The 12,482-nt window shown below is 38.2% G+C and overlaps 1 protein-coding gene across 5 annotated transcripts in view; it reads right to left on the bottom strand.

The window, feature by feature from the left end:
- Window positions 1–1,546: 1,546 nt before the first annotated feature.
- Window positions 1,547–12,482, bottom strand: part of EMB (embigin) — a 128,129-nt gene continuing 117,193 nt past the window's right edge. For all 5 annotated transcript variants that reach the window (XM_010857185.1, XM_010857182.1, XM_010857184.1 and 2 more), the window contains 5 exons: window positions 11,198–11,325; window positions 5,688–5,967; window positions 4,669–4,702; window positions 2,517–2,571; window positions 1,547–1,956 (listed from right to left, as the gene is read on the bottom strand). In XM_010857185.1, coding sequence (XP_010855487.1) covers window positions 1,939–1,956; window positions 2,517–2,571; window positions 4,669–4,702; window positions 5,688–5,967; window positions 11,198–11,325 — 515 coding nt within the window. In that variant the 3' untranslated portion in view covers window positions 1,547–1,938. The remainder of the gene's footprint in view (window positions 1,957–2,516; window positions 2,572–4,668; window positions 4,703–5,687; window positions 5,968–11,197; window positions 11,326–12,482) is intronic.

The following is a 12,482-nucleotide window of genomic DNA, read 5'->3' as shown; positions in this document are numbered from 1 at the left end:
TAATAGAAAATTATTTAATTAGTATACATGTGTTCCCCATCCTGAACCCTCCTCCCTCCTCCCTCTCCACGCCATCCCTCTGGGTCGTCCCAGTGCACCAGCCCCAAGCATCCAGCATCGTGCATTGAACCTGGACTGGCATCTCGTTTCATACATGACGTTTCACATGTTTCAATGCCATTCTCCCAAATCTTCCCACCCTCTCCCTCTCCCACCGAGTCCATAAGACTGTTCTATACATCAGTGTCTCTTTTGCTGTCTCGTATACAGGGTTATCGTTACCATCTTTCTAAATTCCATATATATGCGTTAGATTAACTAAGTGAACTGCTTGGGTGCCATCATATAGATACCACCCAATATCATTTGGTCAAATTAATAATTAACTAAACCAAAACAAATGCCTGGCTCGTGGCTCTGAGACAAGAATATGATGAAACCTGCCATTACTTAAATGATGTAGTCTATTCAGTAAAACTTTTGTGGGTAGTTCACACGTTTTATGCCCCACAGTGCTGCAACAGAGAAGCTTCTAAGTCACACTTCATGTGTATTATTCATACTATTTAACATTAGTTAAGATGCCATATAAAGCATAATTTTTCACTATCTCAATTTTATTATAATTTTTTCACCCAGAATATCATACAAATTTCTGTAAAGTATTTTTTTCAAAAAATTGAACTTCTCTTTTTCAAGTCCCCTTTGTCACCAAGACCGTGGGTCTTCACCACCATCCCAAACCCTCCCTCTTTGCCTGTAATTGTTCTGATCCCCACTGCACTGTGAGCTGGGGGACAGGGGACTCATAAGCACCACGGATCCCCCAGCAGGATTCACATATTGTCTTCAACCTAACCTAGTATCCTGCTGTATGATACCAATATTCCATTCAAAGCCACTGACAACCTTTCATGGCTATTCAGATTTCAATCAACTTGGTTACGGTGAGTTTTATAAAATAATTTAGTTATACACACAATAGAAAGCCTAAGGCACTGTCAACAACATAGAACAACTCTAACACTTCTTGATTTCAGACAAAGACATTAGTATTAGAAACCACTAACGACGCTTTTTGAGATATTTAGCCAGCCATGGATACCACCATGAAACACAGACGCATGTCTACAGCAGTGAGACATCATGTCTATGTGAACCTTAGTCCTACAACATCAACAACAGCTGTAACTTAAGAAATCCAAAACCCACAGCTTAAAATAAAAAATGCTCTCTAGGAAGTCTAAGAATCACTTTAGCTTAATGTGGGAAAACAGTGGAGATGAGTGGGATGAGACTGAGAAATTTGCTTCTGTGGAGATGGAGATGGGCAAGTGTATAGTTTTACTTCTTTGCCTTCAACCAATGTTTTCATAGGAAAAGTATGTTTTCCTTGTGGTGACTGCCCCCTAACCGTCATTAACAAAGGTAGACAGTGCTGATTTCCCCGTGATGACACTTCTTTTCAATATGACTGAAGAATGAACTTTACATGAAATTATTACAAACACTTCTACACCTAGTAAACATGACTGGGAAAAAAACCTTTTTAAGACAAATGGCAAAGCTTTGTTTTTAATGAATTCTTTGGTTATAAACAGGTCTAGAGTGACATTCACTCTGTGTACTGTTTGGTTTTGCTGGTGTCTATTCTGCGTGTCCCTTAAGGACTGGAATGAAATTAATTATCCTGGGTTATAGCTCATAGCACATACTTAATACAATTTACCTTGCTTTAGTGTAAAATACAGAATGAAAATATATTTGTAGATCTGAAATTGCATATATTATTTACAAAGCTACTACTGAGCATTTTACATAAACTTTTCATCCTTTTAAAAGTAAAAAATCACACGTTCTTAACAGGAAGCAGAAATAAAGCTGAAATGCAAAACTCTTTGTACATCTTCCTGTGACTCTTGACATGATGTTTGTCACTCACTGGCCCACGGATTCCTGAGTTACATAAAGCATAATGAAGCATAATTAGCACATCCTGGTTATTCTGTAACAACTTATTATTATTTTAGCAAAGCAAAAATTTCTGGAAGGAGGTGATCCAAAATTGCTAAACCAAACAGTTCCTACTCAAGAGAAAAATGATGAAATATGGAAATTGTGATCCTCATCAGTAAAGAAAATAAACCAATATTGATTCATTCACAGACTAGATGTATAGGAATATATGAGAATAAAATAGGAGAATCCAGAAAAATAGAGAGAGAAAAAAATAAGACTACATAAAAAGTTATAAAATAACTTGGCCTATGGTGACAGAAGAAAAAACAGACATCTACAATGCAACTGATTCACTTTTAGATTGGTTGTTACATGTTCTCTGGTGGGAAAAGGATGCCATTTATTTATTGTGTAATGAGTATATTCCCCTATAATATCCAAGCACATAGTGAATGTCTAGGTCTTTTATGAAACTAAAAAAAAGGAGATGGATTAACAGGCTGTGCATATTGAATTTTACATTTTATTTAGAAGGGAAGCATTTGGAAGCAACTTACATTTTTTCTGTGCCTAGGGCCACTATTTTCTATACCATTGCTGTCATCCAATTTCCTGTATAGAAAACAAAAAAGAAAATTACTATATGTTTACACAGCATCAGACTAAGTCAGTACACCATCTATATCATGGCCATCAAGTTAAAATATGAGGTCAATAGAGATAGGATTTATTCTTGCTAAAAATGGTGTTTACTCATAATGTTGATTTTATTTGCATGCCATTGCTTGGAGAGGAACCAGTGCCACAGACGAATGACAAAGGCTTGTTTATTTTATGCAGAGAGAATTGCTTTTCCCCAAGCATGAGTGAAGGTTTCAGTATATGGCCTAACGTATGTTGCTTTGACCCATCAAGATAATAGCCAATCTGGAGGTCAGCCAGTACACAGATAAAGGTGGTATAATCCAACATGTTTATACACTGAATTAGAGGTTAAGCATGGCTCTTTGTCTCCTCAAAGTGCATCAGAATAAGACCACAACATGGGCTCCAGATTCTTAAGACAAGAAAGACTAAACTAGGTTACAAGGGTACATAATTAATACCCTTCTAGATCTTATGGGCAGGCTTGAGCTTGTTAAACTAGTCTCACCAGATAATAAATTGAACCATATAATCAGTTACATCAAAACTGGGAGAAGAAGTTGTAGGTAAAATTGCGTGGATTAAATATCTTGGTGGATCAGATAAATGAATGAGCTCTTCATTGAACTGACTAGCTTGTTATACTCTTAGAATTATTTTTAAAAGTCATTTTAAAAGTCATTCATTCTGTGAATAGCTGGTATCTAAACACATATATAAGCATCAAATACAAAATATATTGATAAACACTATTCTCTTTAAAGACAAATTTATCTCCTAAACTAAAAATTCTAAAAAAAGCATTGCTAAAAGGCTTCTCTAAAGGAGTCCATGTGCCCTTCATACTTGAATTAAATCTAAAGATACTAACAAAACCTAAAGATGAGAAATGTGACTTGCAGGGGAATGGAGGGGAACACTGTGGAGGCTGAGCTGGGAGAACAAAAGAATCCAGGCAAGGGTATAATTGTTTCAAATATCTGAATAACCATCATGTTTTTCATGATTCCAAGTGTAAGAAAGGTAATCAGCACATGCAAACCAGAAAGATAAAATGTTCAAATTAATATGAACAAGTTCTCCAGAAAGAGGTTCACATCCTTTTCAATCATAAAAGTCTGATTCTAAGATTAACATTTTTTTTTTCCTTATCTGGGGTTATGGAACTCCTGATATAATTATTTTATGCCCTTACTTTAGAAGCTTTGTCCTGTTGATTTGAGTGAACTTAGTAAAAATAACTATTTGAAAAATGTCTATGAATATACACATGACAACTATCCGCTCTAGTCTTGCTATTTAACTGTGGTTATAGTGCTTACACCTCAGAGCTCGTCTTGACTGATAAAGATAAATTGCAAGTGTCCGTTTGGGTTGGTAATAGTTGCTCAGGCTTCCCTTTTCCTAGGTTTCCTTTGGCTGCTTTACTCTGGTCTCATTTTCCAGACCCTGGCTCTATTACTTGAACTTCAAACCCAGTTTTGGGCAATTCCCACAGCCCAGCAGAGCTGGGTGCCGCTCTCAGTTCCCTGGCATGGTGGAACCAACAACTCCCACTGTCACCAAACCAAATGACACCACTGGTCATTTTCTTTCTAGTTCTCCTCCTGCTCAGCTCAACTCTAAACAAAGGGGGCTGTAAAAGAAATAGTGACACAATTTGTGTTCTCAGAAAAATAATGACAAATAGAATCCTAGGTCAATGCTTTTCAACATGACAGAGAATCAGAATCAGTGATGGATACTTTAAAGAAATATAGATGCTCAGGCATAGAAGGCATTCAATAACCAAAGCTTATGCTAAGCACTTTTACACAGAGAAAATCATTTAATCCTGAAACCTTATGTGGTAATGTCATTAAACCCATTTTGTTGAAGAGAAAACAAGTACAGCGAGGTGTTGCAGACAGTAAATGCCACTCTTCACCACAAATGGACATGTGCAGAAAATAACACACAATATACTCTTGTACCTTTTTTCTCTAACTGCAAACATTTTATTTAATTTCATATTTATCTGTATTTTATTCAAGGGAAAATTATTCTATAAAAAATAATACTTACAGCTGTTCACCTTGTTCAAATTCTTTCCCATCATCTGTATAACAAAAGAAGAACTTAACTGTTAGGCTGGTTTATTATTTTTGTAGAACATATATGCGCAATTCTACTTTCCCCTGACTTCTACATCCCTGACTGCCCACGCTGCTCTGCAACGAGAGGGGACAGCTGCACATCCGTCATGTCCACTCCTTCCCTGCTCCCCTGACTTGCTGCTTTGATCAAGCAAAACATTGGCTTCCCTGATGGCTCAGCACATAAGGAATCAACCTGCAATGCAGGAGACTCGGAAGACACGGGTTCAGTCCCTGGGTGGGGAAGATCCCCAGGAAAAGGAAATGGCAATATGCTCCAGTATTCTTGCCTGGAAAATGCCATAGACAGAGGAACCTGGCTGGTGACAGTCCATGGGTACATGCTGAGGTATAACCGACAAGAATTGATCAAGCCTCGTCTAGTGCCTGGGATCATCAAAAACAGGACTGACTGACTTGTAATGATTGAAGTTACTAAATAGCACAAAATAGGAAAAAATACAGAATGCAAGATAAATTTTCCTAGGGGGCCAGTGGTTTCTCAGTCTGTAAACCATTAGGAACAGGCTATGAAAACAGACCTGGCAGGCAATGTCTCTTTTATGAGAATTCAAAAATGTTTGATAATACATTTTTAAAAATGAGTTATCTAAGTGGAAGAATAATTGTTTATCTTTGAGATCTTTTCTATTAAGTTACCACAGAATTTTCTAATATTCTAGTACCAAAGCATGTTATCACTTAATTGGTGTGTTGGTACCAGTAACACCAAAGAAAGGGGGACAAAAGGCATATTTTAACACTAAGCTTTTTAGGAAGTTGAGAAAAGAAGTCCATCAATATAAGCTCCTAGCTCACAGTTATCACTGATATTAACATAAATACCACTACAAATAACACAAGTTAGGTTTTTTCCCCAAAACTCTAAAGCCACTGTAATGTAGTAAGCCATAACATGAGAATATTATCTAAAAAAAGAAATCTTACCTGAGGGCTTCTTTTTCTTTTGAGTATACATTTCAAAAAGCAGAATAGCAGCCACTAAGAGAACAACCTCAGCAGCTATTGCACAAAATACTTTAAGGGGAACCAAATAGCTGAGCACGACGAGTTTAACATGTCCTTCACTCTCCCCTAACTCGAATATTGCATGGCACAAGTAAGTTCCCTGATCGTCCTCTGAAAGTTGCGTTATCTTGAGCCTTGTTTCATTAGCATGTTTTCCACTGATCACATACTTATCATTCACTGGAACACCAATAGGAACCTAATATAAGGAGACATTAAAATTCATTCCTGTTATATTCCATAAAAAAACACATGTCCTGAATGATCTAGTTTTGAGTGAAAGCTATAAGACAGTACCAAGAAAACAGCTTAGTAGCTGTTGGGCATATTGAAATTTGTGAGAAGTTATACGTAACAGCCTTGTCTAACTCAATGAAACTATGAGCCATGCTGTGTAGGACCTCCCAAGATGGACGGGTCATGGTGTAGAGTTCTGACAAAACGTGGTCCACTGGAGAAGGGAATGGCAAAACACTTCAGTATTCTTGCCTTGAGAACCCCATGAACAGTATGAAAAGGCAAGAAGATAGGACACTGAAAGATGAACCCCTCAGGTCAGTAGGTGCCAAATATTCTACTGGAGATCAGTGGAGAAATAATTCCAAAAAGAATGAAGGGACGGAGCCAAAGCAAAAACAACACCCAATTGCAGATGTGGTGGGTAATGGAAGTAAAATCCGATGCTGTAAGGAGCAATATTACACAGGAAATGGGAATGTTAGGTCCATGAATCAAGGCAAGTTGGAAGTGGCCAAACAGGAGATGGCAAGAGTGAACATCGACATTTTAGGTATCAGTGAACTCAAATGGACTGCAATGGGTGACTCAGATGACCATGATATCTACTACTGTGGACAAGAATCCCTTAGGAGAAATGGAGTAGCCATCATAGTATACAAAACAGTCTGGAATGCGGTACTTGGATGCAGTCACAAAAATAACGGAATGATCTCTGTTCATTTCCAAGGCAAACCATTCAATATCACAGTAATCCAAGTCTATGCCCTGACCAGTAATGCTGAAGAAGCTGAAGTTGAATGGTTCTATGAAGACCTACAAGACCTTCTATAACTAACACGCAAAAAAGAGGTCCATTTCATTATAGGTGACTGGAATGCAATAGTAGGAAATCAAGAAATACCTGGAGTAACAGGCAAATTTGGCCTTGGAATACGGAATGAAGCAGCGCAAAGGTTAACAGAGTTTTGCCAAAGAACACAATGTCATGGCAAACACCCTCTTCCAACAACACAAGAGAATTCTCTATACATGGACATCACCAGATGGTCAATACTGAAATCAGATTGACTATATTATCTGCAGCCAAAGATGGAGAAGCTCTACACAGTCAGCAAAAACAAGACCGGGAGCTGACTGCGGCTCAGATCATGAACTCCTCATTGCCAAATTCAGACTTAAAGAAAGCAGGGAAAATCACTAGACCATTCAGGTATGACCTGAATCAAATCCCTTACAATTTTACAGTAGAAATGACAAATAGATTTAAGGGATTAGATCTGATAGAGTGCCTGAAGAACTATGGATGGAGGTTCATGACACTGTACAGGAGGCAGTGGTCAAGACCATCCCCAAGAATAAGAAATGCAAAAAGGCAAAATGGTTGTCTGAGCAGGCCTTAAAAATAGCTGTAAAAAGAAGAGAAGCTAAAAGCAAAGGAGAAAAGGAAAAACATACCCATTTGAATGCAGAGTTCCAAACAGCAAGGAGAGATAAGTAAGCCTTCCTAAGTAATCAGTGCAAAGAAACAGAGGAAAACAACAGAATGGGAAAGACAGAGATCTCTTCAAGAAAATTAGAGATGCCAAGAGAAAATTTCATGCAAAGATGGGCACAATAAAGAACAGAAATGGTATGGACCTAACAGAAGCAGAAGATATTAAGAAGAGGTGGAAAGAACACAGAAGAATTAGACAAAAAAGATCTTCATGACCCAGATAACCACGATGGTGTGATCACTCACTTAGAGCCAGAAATCCTGGAATGCAAAGTCAGGGGGCCTTAGGAAGCATCAGTAGAAAAAAGCTAGTGGAGGTGAAGGAATTCCAGTTGAGCTATTTCAAATCTTAAAAGACGATGCTGTAAAAATGCTACACTCAATATGCGAGCAAATTTGGAAAACTCAGCAGTGGCCACAGGACTGGAAAAGGCCAGTTTTCATTCCAATCCTAAAGAAAGGCAATGCCAAAGAATGTTCAAACTACCATACAATTGCATTCATCTCACATGCAGGCAAAATAATGCTCAAAATTCTCCAAGTCAGGCTTCAACAATACTTGCACTGTGAACTTATTGATGTTCAAGCTGGATTTAGAAAAGGCAGAGGAACCAGAGATCAAATTGCCAACATCCATTGGATCATAAAAAAAAAAGCAAGAGTTCCAGAAAAACATGTACTTCTGCTTTATTGACTATGCCAAAGCCTTTGACTGTGTGGATCACAACAACCTGTGAAAAATTCTTCAAAAGATGGGAATACCAGACCACCTTACCTGCTCTTGAGAAATATGTATGCAGGTCAAGAAGAAACTCTTAGAACCAGACATGGAACAACAGACTGGTTCCAAATCGGGAAAGGAGTACGTCAAGGCTGTATATTGTCACCCTGCTTATTTAACTTATATGCAGAGTACATCATGAGAAATGGTGGACTGGATGAAGCACAAGCTGGAATTAAGATTGCCAGGAGGAATATCTACAACCTCAGATATGCAGATAACACCACCCTTATGGCAGAAAGTAAAGAAGAACCAAAGAGCCTCTTGATGAAAGTTAAAGAGGAGTGAAAAAGTTGGCTCAACATTCAGAAAACTAAGATCATGGCATCCAGTTCCATCACTTCATGGCAAATAGATGGGGAAACAATGCAAATAGTAAGAGACTTTATTTGGGGGGGCTCCAAAATCACTGCCAATGCTGACCGCAGCCATGAAATTAAAAGACGCTTGCTCCTTGGAAGAAAAGCTATGAACAACCTAAACAGCATATTAAAAAGCAGAGACATTACCTTGCCAACAATGGTCCACTTTTTCAAAGCTATGGTTTTTCCTGTGGTCATGTATGGATGTGAGAGTTGACTATATGGAAAGCTGAGCACCAAAGAATTGATGCTTTAGAACTGTGGTGTTGGAGAAGACTCTTGAGAGTCCCTTTTGGACTGCAAGGAGATTCAACCTGTCCATCCTAAAGAGATCAGTCCTGAATATTCATTGAAAGGACTGATGCTGAAGCTGAAACTCCAATATTTTGGCCACCTCATACGAAGAACTGACTCATCTGAAAGACCCTGACGCTGGCAAAGACTGAAGGCAGGAGGAGAAGGGGACAACAGAGGATGAGATGGTTGAATGCCACCACTGACTCAATGGACAGGAGTTTGAGTAAGCTCTGGGAGTTGGTGATGACAGGGATGCCTGGCGTGCTGTAGTCCATGGGGTCCCAAAGAATCAGACACCATTGAGCAACTGAACCGAATTGAACTGATACATAACATAGCTCAATTCCAATCAGAGTTTGACCTTTCGGAGGTAGCAAACAAAGGAAAAGGATACTTTGCTTTAAGTGCTTAGCACTGAGTGTTTGAAACTACAGCATGCAAGTCATCATGGGTAAATAGTCTATTGAAAGTAGACATACAGGAAAATTCCATCCATCCAGGTTTCATGTTAGAATACATGACTAGTTGTTCAAAGTACTTCCTCCTTCACAAGTGCAGGCATACATTCATTAAATCAACTATTAAGTTAATAAAGCTATTAAACTGATCATTTCTATTAAGGAAGCTCCCTGGTTCTTGACCCTGGGAGTTCCTCAGACTGGAACGGAAATCTTCAGGCCTTTGAAGCTGATGTAGAAGGACTAGCAGACCTTCCTGTGAGCCTGGTAAGCAAGGTGGTCTGTATACTTTCTGTCTTTTCAAAGCTGAAATTCTCTGTCTTTCAATCAAGTCGGTTTCTGGAATTCACTGGGTTTTCTTCAGTCTTTTAAGATCCATACCAAGCTATTTGGGGGCTGATTTATTTAATTACTTAAATTAAATTTTATTCTTAGGCCATTTGCTGCCTTCACTGCTCTATCATTCAACTGCAGTGATCAATAAATGCTAATCTGAATACAAGTATTCTTGGAGATTATCTGATGAAGAACTGTGAGTTTATTATTTGCCAAAAATTATATCAACCTGGCTCTCTGTGCACAGCATTGCCTGTGATCTTGTTACAAAGGTACTCTCTAACTCAGGGCTGATAAATCAAAGCATCTCATGTTTAGTAGGCACCCCAGGTTGAGTCTAATGCAGATGGTTCATGTACATTTTGAAAAAACACTTGACCTAAAGTTTTGACTTGTACTCTCTTCGCTGCACTTTTCTTATATCCTAATATGATCCATGCTTGGGGCTAAATTGAGAGACCTTTAGTAAGATGGAAAGAAGCACAGACTGTATTCTAAAAGTTCAATATAATTATATTTGGCTATTTTTTGTCTAGTATGACATATGTGGGCTTTCCAGGTAGCTTAGCTGGTAAAGAATCCACCTGCAATGCAGGAGACCCTGGTTCAATTCCTAGGTCCAGAAGTTCCCCTGGAGAAGGGATAGGCTACCCACTCCAGTATTCTTGGGCTTCCCTGGTGGTTCAGACAGTAAAGAATATGCCTGGAATGCAGGAGACCTGGATTCAATCCCTGGGTCGGATGATCCCCTGGAAAGGTCATGGCAACCCACTCTAGTATTCTTGCCTGGAGAATCCCCATGGACAGAGGAGTCTGGCAGGCTACGGTCTATGAGGTTGCAAAGAGTCAGACAGGACTGAGCACTTGTCAGCAGCAGCATGTTTTTCTTAATATCAGGTCTTTGAAAAGCCATTCATTTTTAGTAGGAATTTAAAGTATCTGGCTTCCCCTAGGTCCCTGGAGGCATGAAAGAGGTCAGTGACACTAAAAGAACCCAAAACCTAAGTTTAAGTTACCTAATTTTCATTCTTTCCTTAAATAGTGCCACTATATTGCATTCTATCACACATGTGTCCAGAGACAGAAGCAGGAAAAGATAACTTCCTTTTTTTCAAGTTACTTTCATGAAATGATAAGGAAAAAAAAGAATCATTTTTGTTGGGGTTATACCTAAGCTTATCAACTAAAAATGAATTGTAACTTTCAGTGAATTTAAATAAATTGCTAATTGTAAAAACAAAGCACCAGCTAATGAAACATTGGGAGTATCTTCAGATATATAATGTAAAGTGCTGAAAACATCAAACAACTCCATTCATCACTGTTCTTTCTCCATGATCATGTATTTAAGAACAAGATAAGAGAAGTAGAAATAGTCCTAAGAACTTTGAGTATAATACAATCTTATTACTTATCAAATAAATGTGTTTATTTTGTAAGTCAAAGAAATATTATCTTACCTGTACACTCCCATTGCCACCGTACCAGGTCCAATTTAAAGGAAGACAATCTTGACATTTACACATCAAGACAACTGAATCCCCCAAGTAAGTGATCAATGGTTTGTTTTGTCCATTAATTTCAGGAACTAAGGAAAATGTAGAAATATACATATTACTAAAAAGTCTGAATGGCGGGATGTATTCAAGTTCAATATAATTTATCCTTTCATTTTTTCGTTTTATATAAGATTTTCTTTCTGTAGTTTTAGTTCTATATAAAATGAATCAATGTACAGTATTTAGGATGGACCATTGTAGTAGGTAGGTTCTCTGCACATTTAATGAGAGGAATAGTCAGTTCAGTTCAGTTCAGTTCAGTTCAGTCGCGTCCAACTCTTTGCGACCCCATGAATTGCAGCATGTGAGGCCTCCCTGTCCATCACCAACTCCCAGAGTTCACTCAAACTCATGTCCATCGAGGTGGTGATGCCATCCAGCCATCTCATCCTCTGTCGTCCCCTTCTCCTCCTGCCCCCAATCCCTCCGAGGATCAGAGTAGGTAGGTAGTGCAATGTAATTGTCAGTAGTCTTGCCTGGAGAATCCCAAGGACGGGGAGCCTGGTGGGCTGCCGTTTATGGGGTCGCACAGAGTCGGACACGACTGAAGTGACTTAGCATAGCATAGCATAGAAAGAGAAGAAAGGTCTTCTATTATGAGCCTAATAACAGTTATAAATATTGTAATAAACTGTTACATACTTTGGATATGAAAGAAACTTGATGTTTTTCAAGTCTATTTTTCCGTCCCACCTACTAAATTACTTTAGAACAAATATTTCTCTTAAAGTTTACCCTTAGATGGCACTTAAGTAAGGAGACAAAATTTTTAGGATTTAAAATTCTTAGTTCATACAAATTTATGAAAAGGGTTGGAGAAGGTGAGAAGATGAGAAACAGAGGAAATTTAAGAAAGAAAAGAAAGAAAATGAGATTAAAAATTCTTTCATGTTGTTTTGTTAAAAAAAAAAAAACACCTAATAGTCACTGTGATAATCTATTTCATAAAGTTAGAAGCAGATGCCATTAGTAACAGACTAAAATTGAGTACTAAATGTAGAAAAATTAAGTTTTAAGGCTATCAATAACTTGGTATGTGTGTGCTAAGTCACTTTAGTCGTGTCCAACTCTTTGCAACCCTATGAACTCTAGCCCTCCAGGCTCCTCTGTCCATGGGATTCTCCAGGCAATACTGGAGTTGGTTGTCATTTCCTTCTCCAGAATAATTTGGTAAGAAAATTAAAAC

Source organism: Bison bison, unplaced genomic scaffold, assembly GCF_000754665.1.
Source record: "Bison bison bison isolate TAMUID 2011002044 unplaced genomic scaffold, Bison_UMD1.0 scf7180017864378, whole genome shotgun sequence".
Lineage (NCBI taxonomy): Eukaryota > Metazoa > Chordata > Mammalia > Artiodactyla > Bovidae > Bison > Bison bison.
This window is presented reverse-complemented; position numbering and strand designations above follow the sequence as displayed.